The sequence below is a fragment of the Engystomops pustulosus genome, chromosome 8 (assembly GCF_040894005.1).
Source record: "Engystomops pustulosus chromosome 8, aEngPut4.maternal, whole genome shotgun sequence".
Classification (NCBI taxonomy): Eukaryota; Metazoa; Chordata; class Amphibia; order Anura; family Leptodactylidae; genus Engystomops; species Engystomops pustulosus.
Genome location: NC_092418.1, coordinates 87,029,109 through 87,055,536, shown reverse-complemented (window position 1 = coordinate 87,055,536; position 26,428 = coordinate 87,029,109). Strand labels below are relative to the sequence as shown.

Here is a 26,428-nt window from a genome sequence, read left to right as displayed (position 1 = left end):
GAAGAGAGTCCTCCATTACCCAAGAAGCTTGACCATATGTACCCCAGCCTTGTAGGGGCTATAATATACATACAGCCTAGGGCAGTGATGGCGAACCTATGGCACGGGTGCCAGAGGTGGCACTCAGACCCCTTTCTGCGGGCACTCAGGAAATTGTCCAAGGACAGAGTTCGCCAAACACTGAATCTTCAACGTAAGAGATGCTGCTCTCAGCGCCATTTTAAAGTGACACTTTATTGGGTGTTTGGAACTGCGGGGAAAGTAAGAAGGTGTTGACAGATCTGCATTATCTTTGGAGGTCATCTTGCTGGACCCACTATTTCTTCTTGTACAGAGGAACCCTGGAAAGAAGCTACAATGATAGTTTGAATTTGCCTTCCTTCTGTCAACTATATTGGTGGCCTCAGGAGGTCGATACAATTGAAAGATGTGGAAGAACAGGTAGCAGTAAGGTACTGTATAAAATTCCATGCTGGCACTTCACGGTAAATAAGTGGATTTTGGATGTAGTTTGGGCACTCTGTCTGTAAAAGGTTCGCCATCACTGGCCTAGGGCCTAAGGCAGTCTGCCCCTGGCTACATTAACCCCAGTGGAAGCTGCGTGTAGGATATGGACTCCCTGCACAGCCGGCGCCCCCGCGAGGTGACGGTCAGTAGTGCAGCCTCCTCACACCTCCTCCCCGCACTGACGAGGAAGGAAAACAGAAATACAAACAGAGGTCATGTGACCGCTGCACACCACGTGACGCCGCGTCATTACACCCAGCAGCAGCAGCCGCTCCAATGTATATCGGCGGCCGTGCAGGGGCAGCGCAGTGACGGGAGGAGGAGGCAGCGCTCAGCTGTCTGCATGGAGGAAGCAGGCGCAGTGCCCGGGGTGTACGCCCGAGCATCCCCGCCACCAGCATGAGCCGCCCGGCGTCTAGAGAGCCATGAGCCCGCACTGACCCGGAGCAGACATGGAAGGAGCGCTCTACAAGTGGACCAATTACATCACAGGTCCGTGCTGACAGATGGATGGCGGCTGTATACTGTGCGTATGTGTGTGCTGTGTACTGTGCGTATGTGTGTGCCGTGTAATGTGCGTATGTGTGTGCTGTATACTGTGCGTATGTGTGTGCCGTGTAATGTGCGTATGTGTGTGACGTGTACTGTGCGTATGTGTGTGCCGTGTACTGTGCGTATGTGTGTGCCGTGTACTGTGCGTATGTGTGTGCCGTGTACTGTGCGTATGTGTGTGCCGTGTACTGTGCGTATGTGTGTGCCGTGTACTGTGCGTATGTGTGTGCCGTGTACTGTGCGTATGTGTGTGCCGTGTACTGTGCGTATGTGTGTGCCGTGTGCTGTGCGTATGTGTGTGCCGCGTGCTGTGCGTATGTGTGTGCCGCGTGCTGTGCGTCTGTGTGTGCGCCGCGTGCTGTGCGTCTGTGTGTGCGCCGCGTACTGTGCGTCTGTGTGTGCGCCGCGTACTGTGCGTCTGTGTGTGCGCCGCGTACTGTGCGTCTGTGTGTGCGCCGCGTACTGTGTGTGCACCATGCATGTGACCGTGCATGCGCCTGATTAGGAAGTGCCGGTGACGTCACCGAGCCTTCGGGCACACTCGCGCCTGCGCAACTTCAAACTGGCCGGCTTCACACTCGAAGTTGTGCAGGCGCGAGTGTGCCCGTCCCTGCATAATGTTTAAAAACCCGGAAATCGTTGTTAGGAGGTTTTTACGCCAGATGGGAACTGACGCAGTTTTGCCCAGCGGCCGCACCATGTGCCAGATACAGAGCTCCCCCATAGACTCTGTACACCTGTACTTCTCAGCAATAATAGATTCCTGTCATCACAGATCAGAGGTCGTCTAGTCTACACAGGATCATAAATGGTTAAGCACATGCCAGCTTCCTCTTAGGACTCGCCATTCTCCATGCCAGCTGAATGCCCTCCAAATTTCCAAACAGGCCATAGCCCTTTAATAGCCGACCTTGCTGCTGAACTTCCTTTACATATGTAAAACCGAGCATGCATGTGTCCCAATAGCAGGGACTCCCCTACATCTTGTGTTCGTATTTTGGCTTTAATTGGCTAAGAGAGTAGCCCGCTATTCTCCATCCATGAAAAAATAGATCATGTCCGGGTTGGCAGAAAAGGTGTGGAATTCTGCTGCAGAATCTATAAGGAAATCTATATGTTACATCTGGATTCTCCACAGATTTCCATTTGGCTTTGTATAGGCTGCAGTCTGTGTGTATCCGCCTTCGGCCATATTCCCAGAACACTACAAGGTTGTAGTACATTCATTACACTTTCATTCTGAGTGACCTGTTATACATAGAGCATGTCCTCATTTTTCGCCTTAAAAAAAAAAATGAAAATATTATAGAAGTATCAGAACTCGCCTAAACAGGGAAGGTAAGTGCAGGAAATTCCCAAGCGCTGTGCTCAGCAATGTCCGACTTATGAATGGAGTGTTGGGATACATGCTCAACCTGCACAACCACCCACTAATGCGGACCACTGTTCTCCAAATTACTGGTGGTCCCGTTCTCATAATTGGTGGAGGTCCCAGCAGTCAGACCCTGAGGGATCAGCTTCTGGATAACATGCAAATGTGGTATAATCACTGTAAAGGCCAGTTCACACCACAGCTTTTGTATCAGGTTTTTTTTTACATAACCAGTTAATGTAATGAAAAAAAATATGCACCTTTTCTGTGTATTTAACCAGTTCAGGTTTTGACTCCCAATAACTGATGGACCAAAATGGTGAAATAACAGCGATGTGAACCCGACCCTCAATGACAGACGCCATAATCTTTCCTTTCTCTGCATGTGTCATAGGTAGAGAATATATCGACCATCAGTTCCCTGACCTGGACACAAGATAAGCTTCCCCTGTTAATAATATAATTGGATTTGCGCAGAGCGGGGTCATTATTCCGATTAGCTGTTACATGAACCTGGGAAGATGCAGTTCATGGTGTGAGCCATATGTCCACATTCACACATTGCAAACCATATCATAGGAAATGGTTAGTAATCTGGATTGCTGCTTTAATAGGGCGAACAAAAATTGCTGTTTATCTTTTGTTGTTATGTTGCAGCGTTACATTCACTTTTATGGGACTAATGACTATGGCTGTGCTGGAGGAAGCTTGGAGTGGTGGCTGAGCATGCACATCTCTTTTCACTCAGGTCATTTGGGGGGATCTATTGACCCCTCTCCTCCTAATCGCTTCTGGTACAGACCCCCAGCCAGCACCTGCTTATCCCCTGGCCTAATGATAAGACTGACTAAGCGCTTATTCTTTATCTGCATCCTCTTTAAACAATGGGTACGGAAAGTATTCAGATCCCTTAAAATTTTTCACTTTTTGTTTCAGTATAACCAATTGGTAAGATCAAAAAAAAAAATTCTGCTTCCCTAGCTGAAATGTAGATATTTCCTCCCTTCAGCACTACAGCACCCAGCAGAAAGAGGGCTGTCCCCAGGGACAGGAAGACCCGGACCATAAATTCTAGCCCCCTCCTCATGCTCCTCAGTGGCTTTCCTGTCCCTGATGGCGTTTGATGTTTAAAGAGAACCTACCACCACGAATCTACCTATAAAGGTAGATCGGGTGGTAGGTGGATTTAAGGGACGTGAGGAGAGCTCTTTTTAGAGCTAATCCTCATGTCCCCGCTAACTTTTCGGAAACTTTATTGACCGAATATGTAAATTTAGTTATGCGGCTACTGGGGCGTGGAGTAGCCGGCACGCGGCTACTCCACGCCCCAGTAGCCACATTACTCCTCCTACCCTGTTGTGTGCGGCGCACAGTTCCTCGTAGCTGCGCGCCCTCGTCCGACAAGCCGGCAACTGCGCATGCGCAGAACGCCATCATGACGGACGAGGGCGCGCAGCCGGACACAACAGGGTAGGAGGAGTAATGTGGCTACTGGGGCGTGGAGTAGCCGCGCTGTGTAGCCTAATGCCGGCTACTCCACGCCCCAGTAGCCGCATAACTAAATTTACATATTCGGTCAATAAAGTTTCCCAAAAGTTAGCGGGGACGTGAGGATTAGCTCTAAAAAGAGCTCTCCTCACGTCCCTTACATCCACCTACCACCCGATCTACCTTTATAGGTAGATTTGTGGTGGTAGGTTCCCTTTAAGTTTATGATGGGGCTCAACACAGCTAACTAAAACACCAATACGGTATGCACACCTAGATCCTTATGTTGGTGAGCACGGCCCTAATCTCGCCTTAAAATGACAAAGTCTTGTGTGATTATATATTCGTGGGAAGAAACCCCCTTATAAAGTCTAAGAATTATGAATGTAATGTGTGCGTTGTCGTCCTACCAGCTTTCATGTGAATCTTGCTTACAACAGATGTAACCCAGATGCAGGCTAGTTTCTTTGTCTTCTAAAAGCTAACATAGGATCAAATGCAAAATACAGTCAAAGCTACTTCTAAAAGGGCGTCCGGTTCCTCTGATTTACTGGGAATATCTACGGATCCTGATAGCTCAGATTTGGGTGATTCCAAAGTGGAGACCGTCTCAGAATCTGATGAAGAAGCAGAAGATCATCTGGTTAAATTGCTCAGAGCCTTCATGGACCTTGAGGACGAGAAACAATCTCGTTCCATTTGATGTCATGTTTCAGGGTCTGGGTGAAAGGAAAAGCAAAGTCTTTACAATTCATAAAAATATTTAATCACTAATCAAAACAGAATGGAATAGACCTGAGAAAAAGATTTTTTATTTTTTTTCCCCGGGGACAAAAAGAAAATATTGTTTTGCAGAAAAGGTGACAGAATGTTGGGACAAAGCCCCCAAGATGGATATCGCTATATCAAGGTCTCCAGGAAATCAGCTTTGAAGACTCCAGGTTCCTAAAGACCCCATTGATAAGAAGGCAGATGACTTTCTATGCAGAACATGAGAATCATCGGATGTTATTGCAGCCACATGTATACTCTGTTATCTATTAATGTGGCTTACACAGTTACAGGATAAAATAAGAAATGGAAGCCCTAGTAAAGAGCTTTTTTGAGATGTCATTTTGACACAAAGTCTCAGCCTTCCTAGCTGATGCTTCGGTGCATACACTAAGACTGTCAGCAAGGTCCTCGGCTTTATCAAATTTGGCTAGCTAAGTCCTATGGCTTAAGAGCTGGAGTGGAGATATTGGGGCACATTTACTTACCCGGTCAATTTGCGATCCCGCGGCGCGTTGTTCGATGTGGATTCGTGTCTGCCGGGATTCACTAAGGTCTTGCGCCCGATATCCAGCAGGTGTCGCTGCTGCGCTGAGGTCCGCCGGAGTTCACCTTCTTCTTCCCGGTGCATGTAAGTGCTTGTTAAGCAACACAAATTCTTTTTTAAACACTGCGTTTTTTCCGAATCCATCGGGTTTTCCAACGGCCACGCCCCCGATTTCCGACGCATGCAAGCGACACATTCCGATGGCGTGCAGCAAAAACCTGGGGCAATTCAGGGAAAAACAGTGCAAAACGGTAATATTCGGGAAACCTGGCGATTCGGGCCCTTAGTAAATGAGCTTCATTCAGTCTAAAAATAATTTGTGTGGCATCCCCTGCGGAGGAAATTTTTTTTATTTGGGTCAGCCTTAGACAAGATCCCAGAAAAATGCCTCAGACAGGTAAAAAGGGTTCCCCAGTCAGAGCTTGCAAGTGAGGATTTTTCGTCCCTCCAGACGTTTCAACACTATCTAAAGGCAGAAGGACAGGAGAGATGCAGGTTGGAGAAGCTCTAAAAGATCAAGATGCTTCATGTTTAAACCTCCCCTTCTGGAGGAGGTATGGACACATCTCCAGTCCTGAGCCTTATGCTTTGGTAGGATATTTACAAAGATCGCGGCAGAGATGGCGTCCTTCATAAGAAAGATAAAGGGGGCATATCTGGGTGATTTTCCACTGATGGGGAAATTACAGGAAGCAGTGTGCCTGCAGCTGAAGTCGAAGAAGTTGTCCCCAAAAAGTAACCCCTCTACATATAGGGAAGAAGAATTTCACAAATTGGATGTAAGAAGTATCTTAGATGAATACCTAACAAGGCCAGCTAGTTGGAGATCTGATAGCCTTTTTGTTCTGTACAGGGGTAGGAGTAAAAGCAGGAAAGCCTCATCCAGTACGATTTCAATGTGGATTAGACTTGTCATTTCTGTAGCTTATGACCCATTTCAGTAGGGTTAAAGGCGCACTCCACTAGGGAACTCTCCTCTTCATAGGCCGAATATAGTGCCACGTAATCCTTCCCACGTACTTACTTTCCACTAGCAATATAGGTTGGATGTGGTGGGAGCTCAGGAACTTTGCTTTGGGAAAAGGGTTCTTTCCCTCCCCAAGATCATCTTCTATTATATTCTCTCTGGTGGGTGCTATTGTGATGAAGTAATTACTCACTGGTGATTACTGTGTTTTTTCTTGAACCACGACAGCACCTTTTAGTTTCCCTCCCTGCTTTTCTTTTCCAAGACTTTACTGGTTGATCGTTCATCCTTTCCAGTCACGTCTCTTCTTCAGTCACTTGAAGTAGCAAAAAATGTATACCTATGATGCTGTAAATATATGCCTAACCTAATTTAAAGTCTTGTGCAGTCTCTGAAATCCATTGAGGACCCGGGGGTCCTTTTTTTTTTTGCTAATTTCTTAAACAAGATAAACAGAAATATCACATGGTCATAAGTATTCAGACCCTTTGCTATGACACTCATTTAACTCATACTGTACATTTCCTTTTGATCCTCCTTTAGATGAATCTACTCCTTCATTGGAGTCCAGCTGTGTTTAATTAAACTGAGTTTACTTGATTGGAAAAGGCACACATCTGTCTATAGAAGACCAAACAGCTCACAGTACATGTCAAGAGCACATTAGAATCATAAAGTCTAAAACTGCCCAGGGAGCTCAGAGACGGAATTGTCGCAAGACACAAATCTAGACAAGGTTATAAAAGAATTTCTGCAACACTCAAGGTTCCTAAGACCACAGTGGCCTTCATAATACATAAATGGAAGAAGTTTGACATGACCACAACTCTTCTTCGACCTGGCTGTTGACTAGCCCAACCAAACTCTGCACTATTTCTCCTTTTCTGCCACCTCCAGGCCAGGGGCGGCTGACTGGGGAATGGGCACTCCTGGAGGGCAGTGGGCCGGAGAGGGGCATTCCTGTCCCTGCACCTGCGCATTCGCTGCAGCCAGTGAATATTAGTAAGTGTAAATGAGCTGTCTGCATTTATTTCTACGTCAGGTAGGGCCTGGTGTGGAAATAAACGCTGAGCAGGCCACTGCCAGATATATCTAGAGGCTGGAGCTTGGCGAGGCTATCCTATGCCGGTACACAATCAATGACCCCCTCTGCCTTTTGTATATTGAGCGGGACTGCCAAGATGTTGCTGTATATGTTTTCTTTTCCAGATGGCTGTATACTGATCTCACATTCTTATTCTATGACTTGATGGTCATTTGGTAAAACGTATTGCTCTGTGATTTCAGGTTGGCAGCCGCGGTGGTTCGTATTGGACAACGGCATCTTATCGTATTACGACTCACAGGATGATGTCTGCAAGGGCAGCAAAGGGAGTATTAAGATGGCCGTGTGTGAAATTAAAGGTAAGGTTTCCCAGTTTGATAAGTTATAAATGTTGTATCCCAATTTATGGAACTCTCTGGTCCTCCCTCACAGGTGCAATCACTGACTCCACAGGTTAGGCCCAGTTCACTCCTACATCTGGCAGCGGCAGGAGCACTGTAGGGGACCCGTTCTTGTCATCTTGAGGGTCCACATGATAGAACCCCCATCAGCTAGTTATCCTCTATCCACAGGATAGGGAATAACTTCAATAGTTGGGACAACCCCTTTAATAATGTTATTTATAACCGAACCATGTCAACTTACGTGACTGAAAAATGCAATTTTACTGACGTATTCGGTCATATATACATTTTAATTGCGTGTGCTCATCCGTCGCTGTATCCTTTTCATATCTGTATAAAACGCAAATGATGTTACTAGCTTTTTGAACCCCCAAATCCCTGGATACTGCATGTATATATTGCAGCATATGGTGAGCAACAGTTCAACCGTTCCCATAGACGGAGCGTCCAGAAATACTGGAGAAAATGGGGACATAACGCCTCGCTCACGTTGCTGTACTGTGGCCAATACACCATGTAAATGGATGACCATGTTGCCCATTGTAATGAATGTGGCCGTGTGTTGCCCGTACATTAGTTTAAAAAGGGCCTTAGACTTACACCCTTTACTTTGGCACAATTTAAACTCGGCATCAGAGGTCGCATTAACGCCTCACCACGCGTCATAGACGCGTGATGAGGCGCCATTACCCCCCAAAATAATTGCCATGTGTAAAGTTACGCTTGGCAATTATTCCCTGTAGCGCGCAGGCTGAGCGGCCCGGCGCGCGCTGCAAAAGAGGTAAATGTCTGTAGCGCGATCACAGCGCGCACCGGGCCGCTCAGCGGGACACGTGACACAGTGATCTGTGTCAGCAGCGCTCCAGAGCGAGAGCGCAGGCCCCGGGAGACCTGTGGACAGCGGGGCTGCTGCTCCTGTCCTGCTCCATCTCTACCTGCTCGCAGATCCCGACGGGACTTAAGAGCAAGGCCGGGTGAGTGTGTGCAATGTGGGTGTAGTGTTCTGTGTGTGATTGTGGGTGTAGTGTTCTGGGTGTAGTGTTCTGGGTGTAGTGTTCTGGGTGTAGTGTTCTGGGTGTAGTGTTCTGTGTTCTATCGAAATTTTCATACTCCTCCTCGGGTAATAATACTCCTCAAAAATGGGGAGAGGAGTATTTTTACCCTTCTGGAAAAATGTTAGTGCAACCTCTGCTCGGCATAGTTGAGTCTTGTAGTTAGGAATCAGCCCCCTACCCATCTTAGAAGCAGTACCACACAGATCCTGAAGACTGGTGGGGAGCTATTTTTTGGTAGAATTAGACCTATTGCTCCCTCTAGATGCTCCCTCTTGCGCCCATCTTTGCAGCGATAAGTGGTTCTGGCATGGTCCTAGTCTGTGCTTGATGTAAAGGAGAGATTGTACAGTATCACTCTGAGTTTGATGACTAATAGTAACTGACCAAAGTATTTAATCCATTATTAAGAAAAAGGGATTTTGGCTTCATGGCGCACATGTATTGCATTGTCTGTCTGTTTTTTGGGTAATTTTTTTGCTTTTTCTGCTGTTCAGGTGTATCTTAGCGGTTTTCCTTATTAATACATGCGGCGTCTTTAGTAAAATTTGGGACTTTTTAAAAGTCTCCAAAAGTCTCAATCAGTTCTCAGCTAATTTCTACGCCTGTTCAGGGAAAGCCATAGATTTGCTCCAAAAATTAGCGACTCCAAAAAAAAAAAAGTCCCAACTTTCACATCTGGATTCAGGTGATAATTTGGGGATCACTGCAGAAATGTGGACTATGGTGAACTTTGAAGGCAGACTGTCTTGGGTGCAAAAAAAGTTTGCTATGAGTGCCACCTCGTGTTTATGAAGAAAGAGCAAGGCAGCAGAACATGGTGTGATCTGTGTCCTATAGATTATGGTTCTAAAATGAAACCTTCTCTGTATTGTACTGACCCGTACTCCCAGTTCATTCAACAGACAACACCCGCATGGAGCTGATCATCCCCGGGGAGCAGCACTTTTATGTCAAAGCCGTGAATGCAGCAGAGCGCCAGAGGTGGCTGGTGGCATTGGGAAGCTCTAAGGCCTGTCTAAGCGATAACAGAACAAGGAAAGAGAAAGGTCAGATATTCGCATGTTTTTATTAGTTTTTCATAGAAGTTTCTGTTGGGGTTAACATTTTCCTTGAGGTTTGTCCCTTCAAATTTTGCCCCCATCGACACATGTTCTACAGGGGTGCCTCTTGTCCCCCCTCCCCCACTGGTAAGCATAAGTTATCAATGTATTCACAAATATTCCCTGTTTTACAAAATACTGGTAGTGGTTTCGCAGGCCAGTTGCTGACAACTTCCCTTTTATGATGTCAAACATCTTCTTCCACATCACTGTAACTTACTGTGTCTTCAAGTTGCATGCAATTTTTATCTCATTGGAGTATATGGGAGGCCCATACACCCAGCAGGTACAGCTGACATCTTAGGGGTAGGCCTACTCCCCTCAAAGGCTGATGCGGGGAAAGTAAGGATCGGTCAGCTTACATCTATTAATGATTGAGGAGTTGATCATCCACTCATGTACACATGTACAGTTTCACTGTGCCAAGTGTGCATGTGTGTGATGGTGTTTGTGGAGATGGCTCTCACCCACAGCTAATATGTGTTCCACAGGTTTTGTTCACGTCTCCCTGTAGTGTATATTTGGAGGCCACAAAGCAGTTATCTTATACTCTTGAGCTGTTCCTGGAGGGCACCAGTGAGATGCCGTGATGCCAGTGTAGCTTCTGTTATGGAGACCATTGTTTTTACATCAAAGTAATCTTTTTTTTGCAGAAATCAATGAAACCAATGAATCACTGAAAACCAAAATGTCAGAACTGCGTCTGTATTGTGACCTGCTGATGCAGCAAGTTCACACGATTCAGGAGTTTGTAAGTCATGATGAGAGTCAGACATCACCCAGTGCTGAGGTATGAATGTCTCTACCAGATTCTCCCATATTCTTCCTCATTGTTATTTTCATATTTGGCGACATGACCTATCACCTGGCTGTAATTTTATTTTTTGGAGATGACTGCCATCTGTAACACCGCCTAATTCAATACCGCCTAAGGCTACATTCACACAGACGTGTGCCTGCCGTACCATAGCATGCGGCACATGTCAGCGCTAGGGAGAGAAGGAGGGGGTGAGCAGAGCCCATAGTAATATATTGCGCCGTATTCCGGCGAAAGATAGGATCTTTCTCCCGCTTACGGAGCGGTACGATGCTGCACGTGTGCTGCACCGTACCGCTCCCTTTCAGCGTTGTGCGCCCATTGCCAGCTATAGGGGACGTATATACGCCGGCCGTATTTACGTCCCCCATATCTGTGTGTGAAAGAAGCCTAAGTGCAACTTTTTTCCAGTGGGAAGATGGTCATGTAGCAAATGTACCGGAATTGTCTCGACACAAGCAAATCTGCAATATCTCTCGTGATTCAAAAGTTATCAACAACAACCTGAAAAGTTTCTTGTGACACACAGCTATGTGACATGTTGTGTGTGTGGTGCTCAACACAGAGCTGAAGGTGGTGGGTCCTATTGTTATCAACCCACATAAGAATCTATGAAGTATCCCGTTGTTAAAGGGGTTTTCCCACAAAGGAAAGTTGGGCCCTATCGACGGGTCACAGTGCTGAGCCCCCCGCAGATCTTGAAAACTAAGGGTCCGTCGGACCCCTCAACGCTCCTCAGACTAATGGAGCAGACGGCTGCACATGGCTGTTCTGTTCCATTAATCTCTATGGAGCTGACGGTGCTCGGCGATCTCCATCAGTTCCATAGAGATTAATGGAGCAGAACGGTCATGAGCGGTCATCTACTCCATTAGTCTGAGGAGCGTCTGACGGACCCCTCGTTTTTGTGACCTATGGGGGTCGCAGCACTGAGACCCCCACTGATCAGCAAGACAGGATGGCGCCTAACTTTCCTACATGGGAAAACAGATATTGCAACTGCATCATTCACTCTCTGAGACAATCCTGGTCTTTTTTTGATTTGCTACATTAAAAAATGTAATATGGCGGCTTACAAAGATGCGTCCCATCATCATGGGACATTCTGATGTATAATTTTCCCTTTCATATCTGAAATAAGAGGTGATCCCAGGACTTTTGACGCGCCGATGATCTACTTTTTATAAATAAGCGGCCGGAGAACATTCTTGTACTTCTATAAATTCCCTATGTGAAGTTTTTATGATTTGTGAAGTTGGATACAAATGAGTTGTGGATTCTTGATGATGTTCCTTTAATGTTCAGAACATGAATGAAGCCTCTTCTCTGCTCAGCGCAACCTGTAACACCTTTATTACTACACTCGAAGAATGTGTCAAGATAGCAAATGCCAAATTCAAGCCAGAAATGTATCAGCTTCCTCCTCATGAGTCCCTGGTGTCTGCGGTGTCTCCTTCCCCAGTACAGATGGTAATATACCGAAATTATTATGTAACTTTTACACAATCAAATCTGCAATATCTCTTGTGATTCAAACATTCATCAACATCTACTTGGAACGTTTCTTGTGACACACAGCTATGTAACGTAACTTCATCTGAGGGGATATAACTCCTGGCACCCTGATGGTGTGTTCAGTAACAGATTTAAAGGAAACCTACCACTGCTCGCATGATGAAATCATGCCATCAGACCACCCGGTAGGCTACTTAATGCTGATGCCGACACATAGTTTAGTTAGGCTCGGCGAACTTTAGTTTAGCTAAAAAACGATTTGCTTACATATGTAAATGCTACCCTACGTCATCTTCGGGCTGGCGATGGCTTCCGATGTTTAATTAATTATTCCTGTCTCCTTCATATTACCCGTCCTCCTTCAGGTGCCGAGAGCCGTGACGTCGCCAAGCTCTCGGCACTTATTACCAGCCGACTGTGCGAGACTTAGTGTCTGCACATGCGCGATAAGTGCCGAGAGCTTGGTAATGGCACGCCTCTCGGCACCTGAAGGAGGACGAGTAATATGAAGGAGGCGCGAATAATTAAACATCGGAAGCCATCGCCAGCCCGAGGTGACGTAGGGTAGCACCGGAGGGCTCATTTACATATGTACGGAAATTTTTTTTTTTTTTTTGCTAAAGTTCGCCGAGCCTAACTAAACTATGTGCCAGCATCAGAATTAAGTAGCCTACCGGGTGGTCTGCTCACATGATTTCATCATGCGAGCAGTGGTAGGTTTCCTTTAAAGACACACTCACCAGATTTTACACCACTAAACTGCTAGTCCCCTCGGGTAGGATATGATATGTCCTTTCTACAATTCCATCTTTTGTTACAACTTTTGTTTTTTCCTTTAAAAAAATAAATAAATTGTACTTTGAAAATGAGCTAAGATGAGTCATATTTAGAGGCTAGTAAGAGAGGTCGCTAGGGCAGCATAGCGGCTAGAACCATGAAAATATCATGAGCTACAGAACTGTGGATACAGGCATTTGTAGACATTGGGGGAGATTTTGAAAGAATTTGCCATAAAAATATGGAGGCTTAGAGGGGCGTGACCTGCCAGATACACCTAGTTGCCTAATTGGAAACCCTGGATGAAAACTCTCTGAAAGCTATGTGCTCCCTCCTGCTGAGCTACATATACACTCGGCAGATGCCATTGGAGACTATGGGGGACGGATGCAGCGTATTGCATCCACCTCCTGCCTCCACTGAGTGTAATTTGCAACTAACTGCAAATTTTAGATACAAACCGTAAAGAGAAAAGCCTTGTGGAATATAAGTCACACAATAGCCAGAAACCTACACAAACACTGGACTTCTGATTTATACAATGATACAATAAATGTTAAAAGGTGTTAGAACGATCACTAATACGATAACTGGGAAACTTCTGAGTAAGTGTCTGACTACATGGTGAACCACAGATGGAAGTTGGGATTTCCTTTGTGCAGTATAATGACTGGGGTAGAAAGAAGAATATTACCCCCTAGAAAAAAAATATTTATAATTTTTTTTTTTTTTTTTTTTTATTATATCATTAGATGAAGAGATCTATGAGCCACCCGGGCAACTACACTACAGACAGGTGAGACTGATCCATCTGCTGTTTGGGAATGCATGAGATGGCACGACCCCTTTTATACAGTAGATATCATACTTGATAATAGAGAACTCCAACATTCATTTTCAGAGCTTGAGCTGTGTTATAATGGGGCCCTGCCAAGTGGGTCCCCGTAGACGGCGCCGCGGCCCGCTGAGTGGGTCCCCCGTAGACAGCGCTGGGGAAATATGGAAGATACAACAATAGAGCACCATGTCTTTTCATTTATTCATTTACTACATTTACTGTGCTCTATGCACGGTGAACAGAACTTGTATTGGAACTGGGGGGTAAATAAATTAAAAGACGAGCCACACTGAGGTTTTCTAAGACTAATTAGCATAATTGTTATAACTGCAGTCGCAGCATATAGAACTGTAATAATAGAAGTGCTCAGGAACAACATTATGAGGTCTTAGAGGAGAGCAACTTGGCACCTCGGTGACCTATTTTGCTTTTCATGTGTCTGTATAGGATCAACTATTCTATAAAGGAGTCTTCATCGTCGTTTCATCGGGTGCCTAACCACAGGCGAAGTGCTTATTCAGATACCGAAACAATTGGTGATGGACCAGGGGAGGACACTGGCAGTAAGTATTACCAACCTCAAGCTTCCATCTATGATCTTGCTGAGCATTTAGGTGTATAACAGACATGATCTAAATCTGACACTTTCGTAACACTTTTCACATTCTTATAAGACAGACAGGAAGACACGTTTGTGGGAAAAGTATTCATTTTGATAATTGTTTTTTTAAAATATTGGGGGCTCCATTGGAATAGCCTTATGTAGGTTGGAGGAGAAGGCAGGTCTGCTTCGGACACAGACGGGGCAGCACTGACAGAGGGGTTCAGCAATGCTTCCATCGCAAGAGCAATTCCACGAGTGCACCAAGAGGCCCATCGGCATTCAGATTCCAATTCTAAAACATAGGATTCCACAGTGTCCTATATCATGTGCTTTCCGACGCTGTGGGAAAATAGGCTGAAATAGGCATAAAGAAAACCTGTCATGCAAATTAACCCACCCACTCATTAAAAACTATCATTAAAATGCCTTAAAACCTGATGTGAGTCCTGCATATTAAATGTTACTTGCATTGCCCTGCCTACTTGTTCCTTATTGATAGGTCTCACTTGTGGGACATTCTGCTGTGTGGAACATTGAGAGAGAACTCTGTAACATCATTGGTCACTTAATGTCATGTGACTAGGATTACATCATCTAAGGTCCTGTTACATTTGCAACGTCTACCCCATGTATGTATCTGATCACATGAAACCACAGCAGCCTCCATGGAGAATGGAGAGGAGGAGAAGTCCATGGGCGCCGCCATCTTGCCTAGGATCGCCACTCCCCGTGACGTCATCAGGGAGCGTCGATCCGTCTCCATGGTAGCCTCGGGTCTTCGTTTTAACCCCTTCATTACAATGTGCTGATAGCACATTGTAATAAATGAGGAGGAAAATTCCCATATACTGCCATATTGTAGTATGGCAGTATATAATAGGATTGATCAGACAACCTAGGGTTAAAGTACCCTAGGGAGTCTGAAAAATAGTAAAAAAAAAAATTATAATAAAAAAACCTAAAAATTCAAATCACCCCCCCTTTCCCTAGAACTGACATAAATATAAATAAACAGTAAAAATCATAAACACATTAGGTATCGCCACATTCGAAAATGCCCGCTCTTACAAAATATATCAACGGTTTTTCAATGCGTTTAACCCCGTAACGGAAAATAGCGCCCAAAGTCGAAAATGGCATCTTTTTTGCCATTTTGAAAAACATTAAAAAAATCTATAAAAAGTGAAAATATGATCAAATGTCGCAAAAAATGACACCACCCACAGCTCCGTACAACAAAGTATAAAAAATGTATTTGCGCCAGAAGATGGCAAAATTAAAAAAAAAAAATTTTACACAGGAGGTTTTAATTTTTGCAAATGTATGAAAACATTATAAAACCTATACAAATGTGGTATCCACGTAATCGTACCGACACAAAGCATAAAGTAGACATGTTATTTGGGCCGCTCCGTGAAAGCCGTAATATCCAAGCCCACGAGAAAATGGCGCAAATGCGTTTTTTCACCATTTTCACTGCATTTGGAATTTTTTTCCCGCTTCTAAGTACACGGCAGGGAATATTCAATACCATCACTATGAAGTGCAATTTGTTACGCAGAAAACAAGCCGTCACACAGCTCTCTACATGTAAAAATAAAAAAGTTATAGATTTTTGAAGGTGGGGAGTGAAAAATGGAAATGAAAAAACAGGAAAGGGCCCGGTCCTTAACCGATTAATTGACTTATTAACAAAAATACAGCATTTCTCAGATAATTCCAACCTGTCTCTATCAGTCCTGCTGTACACAATTTCAGTTGCCCCTGGACACAACCCTGTAACTTCTGACTTTAGGGTCGGCTGCCATCTTGCCTGAGGCTTTACAGAGCTTGTCTCTCTCTCTCCTCCCTGCACTCCTAGCCCCTCTCCTTGAATAGCGGTACCGAGCTCACTGACTTCCTGTCAGCATGTATACAGCTTGTGAAAAGAGAAGCTGCAAGCTACAGGATAAGTTATTTATCCAGGGAGGGGGAGGCACATCAGATCTGATAGTGTGTATGTAGCTAACCTGTAGCAAGAGCTGGAGACTGTCATTGTGTGTAATAGGTCTTGTCTCTCTTTCTATGTGTCAGATACAATGTTAAGAGAGTAAATTAAAGTGTATATAAACCTTGTACCCGGATAATCTAAGCACATTTTCAGCTCACAGAATTGAAGGGATCATGAAGTGTCTGCTTAGAGAGGCCACACACACACCCTGGAATCTTACACTGAACATCACTGAGTGATAGGAGCTAAAACAGCAATAAAACAATTGTAAAGGGTTAAACTTGATCTTTATTTTATAAACATTGTAAACACTAAAAAAAAAATTCCATTTAATAGGGCTCTATAGGAACCTGTCACTAGCTGCATTTGTGAAAATGTGGTGACAGGTTCCCTGTAAGGACATGGTAGACTCATTTTAATCTGACCCTTGAATGAGCTTCAGCCTCAAATGCTTGTGCAGGAATCTTTGCATAAAATATTTTGTATTTGGTCTAATACATGTAAAACTAGCATCAGAAAGGCATTTCTGTATAAAGGTGGTCCCCTACTTAAAGGGGTTGTCCGATAGTTATGAAAAAAACTAAAGGTGGCCGGGAGCGGGCTGCTTAAAAAAATTAAAGATCTACTTACCTTCCGGCAGCCTCCGGTGTCCCGCGCTGCTGTCGCTCCAAACATGGCCGCCGGAGCAGTGCTGGATTCAGCTTCCGGCCGGACCAGACAACCTTCCGGCCCCCCATACACAATGCTGTACATAGGGATGGGTAGGCGTGGCTGGCTGTAGTTTTTTTTTTCATAACTCTCGGACAACCCCTTTAAGAACACCCGACTTTCAGACGATAGTTACAAACAGACCTCTGGTAATTGGTAATTTCCTGTACTTTAGCCTTAGGCTACAATAATCAGCTGTAACAGTTATTAAAGGAGTCTGCTTTTATTGTTAATTCTGTTTCTGATGATAATCAGTTTTAAAATCCAATTGTCACAGAGACCAAAAAAATTGGCTGGAGCTACAATTATAAACTATACAGTTCCGACTTACATACAAATTCAACTTAAGAACAAACCTACCGATCTTGTATGTAAGCAGGGGACTGCCTGTATATGGAAATTCAATATCATACACTACAATGCGCTGCTGCTCAGCAATGTAATACATTATAGGAAATCTACCATCAAAATCCAGACACCGGGCCTGTGGTGATCTTCTTATATTTGTTATCCATGGCCTCCTTCCTTCTAAAAGCATCTTTTAGAATTATGCTAATGAGTCTGTGAACCACCCCAGTAGCTTTTCAGAGTCCCTCCGTGCTACTGCTTCACGGGCTGTTACATTGTGCAGGAGCACTTCTCCCTTCCACTGTGTTTTGAAAGGACATCTACCATCAGCTTACCTGAAGGTAGATGATAATTACTTACCTCCCTGTCCAGTCCCCGCATTCGCCAAGCTTCATTTCTCAGAACTTTGTATTTCATAACAAATTAAGCTGTGGTGCTCTGCAGAGCACTTACCAGGCTGCATCGCAATATGATTTAATCTTGCCGTGGGGCGGCTGCCACCGCTCTGAGAGCCGGTGATGTCCCGGGCTCTCTTATCAAATCTTACTTTGGGCAGCAAGCTGGCAGCACAGGGAATGTGACAATCTTGTGCATGCTCATGGTTAACCCCTTCTTGACCAATGACACAAATAAACAGTCTTCCCTTTATTATGATATACAGTGCCTACAAGTAGTATTCAACCCCCTGCAGATTTGGCAGGTTTGATAAGAAGCAAATAAGTTAGAGCCTTCAAACTTCAAACAAGAGCAGGATTTATTAACAGATGCATAAATCTTGCAAACCAAAAAGTTATGTTGCTCAGTTAAATTTTAATAAATTTTAAACATAAAAGTGTGGGTCAATTATTATTCAACCTCTAGGTTTAATATTTTGTGGAATAACCCTTGTTTGCAATTACATCTAATAATCGTCTTTTATAAGACCCGATCAGGCCGGCACAGGTCTCTGGAGTTATCTTGGCCCACTCCTCCAGGCAGATCTTCTCCAAGTTATCTAGGTTCTTTAGGTTTCTTATGTGGTCTTTAATCTTGAGCTCTTTCCACAAGTTTTCAATTGGGTTAAGGTCAGGAGACTGACTAGGCCACTGCAACACCTTGATTTTTTCCCTCTTGAACCAGGCCTTGGTTTTCTTGGCTGTGTGCTTTGGTTCGTTGTCTTGTTGGAAGATGAAATGCATCGTAAGATCCTTGATGGAGGAGCGGAGGTTCTTGGCCAAAATCTCCAAGTAGGCCGTGCTATCCATCTTCCCATGGATGCGGCCAGATGGCCAGGCCCCTTGGCTGAGAAGCAGCCACACAGCATGATGCTGCCACCACCATGCTTGACTGTAGGGATGGTATTCTTGGGGTCGTATGCAGTGCCATCCAGTCTCCAAACTTCACGTGTGTGGTTGGCACCAAAGATCTTGATCTTGGTCTCATCAGACCAGAGAACCTTGAACCTGTCTCAGAGTCCTCCAAGTGATCATGAGCAAACTGTAAACGAGCCTTGACATGACACTTTGAAAGTAAAGGTGGTACCTTGCATGCTCGTCTGGAACGGAGACCATTGTGGTGGAGTACGTTACTTATGGTATTGACTGAAACCAATGTCCCCACTGCCATGAGATCTTCCTGGAGCTCCTTGCTTGTTGTCCTTGGGTTAGCCTTGACTCTTCGGACAAGCCTGGCCTCGGCACGGGAGGAAACTTTCAAAGGCTGTCCAGGCCGTGCAAGGCTAACAGTATTTCCATAAGCCTTCCACTTCCGGATGATGCTCCCAACAGTGGAGGCAGGTAGGCCCAACTCCTTGGAAAGGGTTTTGCCAGCCTTGTGACCCTCCACGATCTTCTCTCCAATGGCCTTGGAATGCTCCTTTGTCTTTCCCATGTTGATCATGTATGAGTGCTGGTCACAAGTTTGGGGAGGGTCTTAAATAGTCAGAAAAGGCTGGAAAAACAGATAATTAATCCAAACATATGAAGCTCATTGTTCTTTGTGCCTGAACTACTTCTTAATACTTTAGGGCAGTGGTGGCGAACCTATGGCACGGGTGCCAGAGGCGGCACTCGGAGCCCTCTCTGTGGGCACCCAGGCCATCTCCCCAGTATGAAGTTCACCAGACAGGACTCAAAGAATCTTCCTACAATGACAGGCGAATTTACCCTCCTCCTTTCAACTTGGTTGGTGTCTTTAGGAGGCTGAACAATTGAAAGTTGTCAAAGAACAAGGAGAAATAAATTACCGCTTAAATTGCTGTGCTGGCACTTTGCAATAAATAAGTCGCTTTTGGTGGAAGTTTGGGCACTCAGGCTCAAAAAGGTTCGCCATCACTGCTTTAGGGGAACCAAACAGAATTCTGGTGGTTTGAGGGGTTGAATAATAATTGACCCACACTTTTATGTTTAAAATTTATTAAAATTTAACTGAGCAACATAACTTTTTGGTTTGTAAGATTTATGCATCTTTTAATAAATCCTGCTCTTGTTTGAAGGCTCTAACCAAACCTGCTAAATCGGCAGGGGGTTGAATACTACTTGTAGGAACTGTAAGGCTTGTGTATGGATGATTAATAGAACCGGAGATATTGACTCTTAAAGTTACAATCAGAAATAGAAAGATGTGCATAAGAATCAAAATGTTTTTGTACAACTTTAAGGGTGGATATCTATGGTTCTGTGGTTGTGGATACACAATCCAAATATCATATTAAAGGTACATTCCCCTGTTTAGTATGACATCAAAATGTGTGTTTCTAGGTGCCAGGGTCCAGGAGATATGACTGTTTGAAGGTGGTCACTGTCATGGCGTTTATAACCATCCTTTCTGCTCGGGTCTTGAATGGGTTAACATTTGCTGCCCAGAGAGCCAGTGATGTCACAACTGGCCACCGCCCGGGGCGTGAATAAATTAAGGTGGAGTTTGATGAACGTGGGGATAGAACAAGGAGGTAAGTTATAATCCTCTACCATCAGGAAAGCTGGTAGTAGATGTCCTTTAAACTTCCTGTACTGCAGTGAGATTACATCATGCAGAGGGAGGGGGGAGGTGCTGAGGGTGCATGGGGGAGGGCGAGAAACTGCAGCACGAAGCGGCCCTGGGAACACCACCCAAAGCCCTTCAGGCCCATGACCATAATTTTAGAAGGAAGGAGCCTATGGATAACAAATATAAGTCACAGTGCCCGCACCTATGAGTAAGTGTCCCTGGTTTATCAGGATTGATTTCCTTTAAGTGTGCAGTCACCTTAAAGTCCTCTGTGAATGACTGGAGCTAGAAATGCTGAAAACATTTAGGATTGATCAGAATAAAAGTGTGCTGGAAATAGTTTTTGCCTTTATTCTTGTAATATGTAAGTTTTCTGGTTATATCTAATGTATAACTTCCTGCAGAGCCCATGTACTGCCCACGAGTAGGAATGAATGGAGGACTCCCCTTCATGAGCGGCGCAGAAGACCACAAAATAAAGTCCAGGACTCCGTCTGACGCCGATGATTCTACTGTCGCGGTCTCCTCCTGAAACTCGAGAGAATAACTTTTAGGTGTTTCTATACTCTGTAAAGGTCCTGCTATGCAATGGCAGCTCGTGTCAGACTTTCATGAAACATTTGTCGGACCCTTGAGATGGATTTCGCTGCACTTTATATAAAACCGTAAGAGGGAACTTTGAAGTGAGTTTTATCTTTGTACATTTTATTTGCAAAAGTATTTTCCTACGAACCCTACACGGTCTGGATGTGCATTCGTGATCAGCTGTATGACATATGTACAATATGCAATTATAATTTATTTTTTTTGTTTTGTTTTAACATGCAACGGACTGACAGGTTAGAGATCGGAATTCTGTGTATTAGTGGATTATTCACTTTGGAACCCAAACCATGAACATGTGCTCTGTGTTCCTTCTGTTATTTGGCCAAAAAGCCACCGGGATGGCACACTGATTGCACACGGCGTCATACCACATACATGTTCTCAAATACACGGGTACAACTGCATTGGCCACAGGGATCGCCCAGATGTATGGAATGCTACACATTGAAATGTAGATGGATGACAATGCCACACTCTTATAATAATTCCTTTATTTATATAGCGCACACAGATTACACAGCGCTGCACAGAGCTTGCCAAAGTGGCCCCTGTCCCCAATGTTTTGGAGTGTGGGAGGAAACCGGAGGACCCGGATGTTAACCCTGGGACTTGAACCTAGGTCCCCAGCGCTGTAATGCTAACCACAAAGCCACCATGCTGCCGGCTCTTACATGACACCTAGATGTAGCGGATGGGGTTGTCATATGCTGTGACTAATGGTGCAATATTTACAATCCAGAAATCCTTCCAGCAGTCGCTGTGTGGCCCTACTTTTGGATACAACTTTCAAGGGTAACCAAACTTTTACCAAACTGAGTAGTGCAGATGATAATAGATAAGCTTTGTAATATACTTTATTAAAAAAAAAATATTCCTTTGTCCCTTTCTTGCCTCCCCCTTTCTTCCTGCTTTTAGCAGTCAGAATAAATTTGCCTTCTCTTCTGTACACACAAATACCGCTGATCGATTAAGAGAAGCTGCAGCTCCTTAAAAAGCCGCATCATCAAGTGATATATTCTCCAGGTTTGGAGAATAGGAGATAATCTGTTGTGTACTGATCTGTAAAGGCTTTCCTGAACACTGCTCACTACAGGAGAAAAAAGAAGCAAAATATGAGAAATATGAATGTTTTTCAAAGTATATCATTGTCACCTGCATCAGTCATTTCTGAAAAAAAAATAGTTAAATGGTTTAGTTACATTTGAAGATCTTGTGTACAAGCCATATAAGTATTCAAGGTTTTTTTTTATTGAAAAAACTTGTAGTCATGAAGTGAAAATCTACTATTAAAAAAAATCCTTTTATCTGTACGACTACTTGACAACTACTATGTCCTTAGCGTAGAGTGACAGCTTGATGGTAGGATCCAGATATATGTTGTGCAAAAGTAAGGTCTGAACATTGCCTTACTGTGCCGTGTCACTGAAGTATGGCCTGTATGCCTGATGAGCCCTCCTGTCCACCATCAAATCTGTAACTATAAGAAAATTGCAGAAACACAGGGTGGGGGCCGGTGGTCTTTCTGCTCAATGTTTGGGGCCCTGTATGTCTGTTATGTCAATGTGAGGAGAATTGTATTGGATATATCAGACTATGAAGTCTTTTGGGTGCCTCATAGCATTTCCCCAAACCTTGTACAACCATAGACTATAGGTCATTTACTAGCCCCCTCCCCCTGAAGCAGAAGTCCTATAGTATTGAGTAGACTTGGAAGAAGAATTTGTCTCCATGAACGATAATGGAGAAGATCTATTAAACGTTAGACGGACAGTTTTAATCGGCGCCTAATTTAAGAAGGCGTCTTATGGTAAACTGATCCAGTCTAACTTTGCACCTCGTATTTATTTGCTTAGTTTACACCAGATAATTGTGTCAAAATGTTTCACTTGGGCCGTGCCCCCTTTCAAGATGTATAATGTCCAAAAATTGTCTAACAGCCTTGGTAAAATTGTGATGTAATGCATTTTGGTTTTTATACACAAATTATCAGATTGATAAATATGGCATCTGCATAACCCCGTCTTCTAACTACGATGCCATCACACATATTGCACTGTGCTTGTGTCATGTGGCCAGATGCCCTGGATATGAGGCCTGGTTTCTACAGGTTAATAAAATAAAATTAAAAAAAAGCTTTCAAGTTTCGTCCTGTAAAAGTCGAATGACTAAAACCACATTGGGAAACAATGAAAGTGGTTACACAGGTGTGGTGATGGCACCCATAGTGGGGATCACCTCCATGTGGTGGAATGGGTACTGACTGAGTTTTGTGGCCATCTAAACATTTCTACTACAAGAATTATCTAGTATAACATAGAAGCTTCCAAAGGATGCCCAGAACTAGTTCAATATGTTGCCAAGCCACCCACTCCCTTCTACCCTAAAAGAGTAGCTGTGATCTGCACTCGTAATGCCATGGTTGGTCTGTGAATCATAGACCGTGTGCTGGTCAGGTTTCATGGACAACCACAGTGCCGAGGACGGGACCCTGAGCATCATATATCATACAAAGAGTTCCTTCTTCCCTGTGGAACAGTGGTATCAAACTCTTACCATGATTACCACCGATGCTAGTACAAACCCTTTCTGTCTTCTGCTCCCTCTTTGTTGGGGTTTCAGGAAGCTGAACTATGGGATACTATTGCTTTTCTAGACTATGGCTGATTGCCCACAAGGGACTTCTATCCATGAAACCTTGAAGCAAATGGTGTAAATTTCGCAGACAGAACTTGCTTGAAGGAAACGGCCAGTGCAAAGGCAGACAACGCTAGTTTTTTGCTGTGCCACATCACTGTTATGTTAAATCATGGTGCAGTTAAAAATTGTTGTGTTCTACTTTACACCTTCATAGAACGTCTCTAAACTGTGCACGACAATGTGGCACAAAGTCTCAAAATATTTGGCACATTGTTTATTTTCTTCCACTCCCCTTTTCTGGAGACCACACTCCCTGTTCGCATTCCACGCCCCCTTAGTCGGACAAGCCGAAAAACTGTTGAAATCGGGTATAAAAGCCTTCCCCCTATCGTGAAAATCCAAGACCAATCTCCTGGGTTTCTGTTGCAGATGTGAAGTTTGTCATGCTGCAGAACAGGCATACACATGAATGGGGCTCATTGGGTTCTGGTTATCTGTCATCTGCAAAGCAATTGCCAAGAAGTGGTGCATAGTTCCTATTAAATATCAAGGGTGGAGTTTGTGGATTTTAAAGCTGAAGATGTGCTGAATGTAGGACAATCCGTCCATGTGCTCAGCCTAGTATTCTGTGTTCGGCTCTCATCTGTTTAGCTCAAGATCTGCCATAAGGGGGCAGATTGATCTTAGTCTAATGCAACCTTTTAGGTTGTATCTTAGTGACTTTTTGGGTATTTGCACAATTTTTTGCTCCTTTTTTTTTTTCAGCCTTTCGCACGAGTTTCTTAAAAAAAAAAATCTGCATTTGACAAAGAGCCAAATCCTATAAAAACAAATGAGGTGCAAAAAAATACTCTCAAAAGGCACAAAAAAATCTCAGAGAGGGGCTAATAAGATAAATGACCCCCATTGACTCCTTGTTACAAAAACCTGTATTATATATTGACACAATATATTCCAGCCTGCAGGACCCCGGTAAACCTGTGGAAAGCAAAAGGTAATGTAGGGTATACTTTAGACAAAAAGTTTTAGTGTTCGGCTTGTATTTTTTGCTTTTATAATAACCACCAATACCACGTATGTATGTGACCAATGGTAACACAAGAGAACCAGTGCACCGCTATTTCCCAAGACGTGAAATCTGTCTACACATATTTTTTTATTTCCATAGAGGAAGATGAACCTCGTTTTTCATTATGACAGCACTCACTTATACCGATTTTTGTGATCTGTTGTCGTAAAAAGTTGTTGTTGAGCTGCTTCAACTCAAATGCATTTTTGTCAAATGGATAAAAATACCTGTATGTACATCAAGAGATTTACACGAATGGAATACAAGGGTTTATTTATTTTTTTCTCCATGCGACTGTCATATTCCCTGTAGAAGTAATCGGCAATACAAGGCACCAAGCCAACCACATATTGCAGTCCAGCATGCCACTGGGTCAGGAAAGACTGCATAGGTCTGTGCTGCGACAGTATTACCACACTGGATCTAGCTGTTCCAACATACAACCTCCCACAACCGGGATAATAATTCAAGGTATTTTATCTCAATAATTGCATTTGTCCCCATTTACATGATATTAGATAACTGATTGCTGTGTGTATGACCTCTGAAAGGAACAAGAGACCTGAAATCCCCCTGAGCTGCTCCCTATTAAATTGGACGCACCACCTTGGAAGTTTTATAAGAAGATGGTGAAATGTAGAGCTTTTGGTGAAAATTTTTTAAAGATTATTATTATTATTTTTGCAACTCTACTTGTGGGGTTTTCACGTCTTATGTATTTATAACGTATCCAGATGATATGTCATAAATACATGAAATGTGTAGGTCCTACTCATGAGACTTGCACCTATTTGCAGCCCCCTTCCCAGAGCTGGACTGAATGTAGAATTCTGTATTTCGCACATTCAGATCTATAAAGTCGTTCCCATAGACCTGAGTTTTGAATGGACATGGATGCACAAAAAAAACTATGTTCAGCCCGGATCCGGTAAGGGGCCAGCAGACCCCGTTCTCAAGATAGGGTGGGTGCCACCTCTAGGACCCGCACTGTGGATATGTTATAAATTACAAAGGGTGGAAAATAGAAACCCTGTAAACAATTTGTAGATACTACACCTAGAAATCTAAATAATTTGGACTAAACAAAAGAAATATATGTATTTATCAGTACATTCGCTGCTAATGGACGGCCATCTTGTTGTTGGTTGTTTGTATATTTGGGCTTATGATTAAAATTGTCCAAAGGGTAATTAAACCGTTAAATATTCTTGTTTTATTTATGTGGATTTATTTGCCAATAAAGATGCCAAAAAGTAAATCTATTGCATTTGGAGAAATAAATGAAAATTCTTGTGAGAATTGTAATGTTCTATAAATCAAGTCAATCTGAGCCATTGGAAAGTGTCATATGTTGTTTCTTTTCACTTTATGATGCAGTTTGCAGAATAAAGCAGAATAATGACAAAAACATGATTTTGGTTTGTACTTTTCTTACACTAATCTATGAACCAATGGTTGTGGGTTATCTCTGGATGTTCTGTATTCCAAAGAGCAACATGGTGACTCGTGAACTGATTGGGGCACATTTACTTACCTGTCCACAAAATACTGTTCACGAAATACGTAGTGTCCGACGATAATGCACTCTGGCACGATTCGCTAAGATCGTGCGCCCGATATCCTGCATGTGTCGCTTCCCCGATCAGCTCAGCCGGAGTTCACCTTCTTCGTGGTGCATGTAAGTGCATGGTCTTGCAACACAATTTAGAATGTTAAATCCCGCACTCAGTCCGAATCAGTCAGA

General features: G+C 43.8%; 1 protein-coding gene across 2 annotated transcripts; it reads left to right on the top strand.

Annotated features, from left to right (window-relative positions):
• Nucleotides 1-734: 734 nt before the first annotated feature.
• PLEKHA3 (pleckstrin homology domain containing A3) lies at nucleotides 735-26,094 on the top strand. 2 transcript variants are annotated; one of them, XR_011849438.1, is made up of 9 exons: nucleotides 735-999; nucleotides 7,492-7,608; nucleotides 9,599-9,754; nucleotides 10,462-10,598; nucleotides 11,931-12,095; nucleotides 13,670-13,713; nucleotides 14,203-14,318; nucleotides 20,144-20,334; nucleotides 20,777-20,911. XR_011849438.1 is itself a non-coding variant. In XM_072121604.1 (8 exons), exons 1-8 carry the CDS (start codon nucleotides 960-962, stop codon nucleotides 20,902-20,904), a joined length of 903 nt encoding a protein of 300 aa, XP_071977705.1. In that variant the 5' UTR covers nucleotides 737-959; the 3' UTR covers nucleotides 20,905-26,094. The 2 variants fall into 2 exon arrangements, 1 of the variants encoding a protein (XP_071977705.1); XM_072121604.1 differs by lacking the exon at nucleotides 20,144-20,334 and having other exon boundaries at nucleotides 737-999; nucleotides 20,777-26,094.
• Nucleotides 26,095-26,428: the final 334 nt, after the last annotated feature.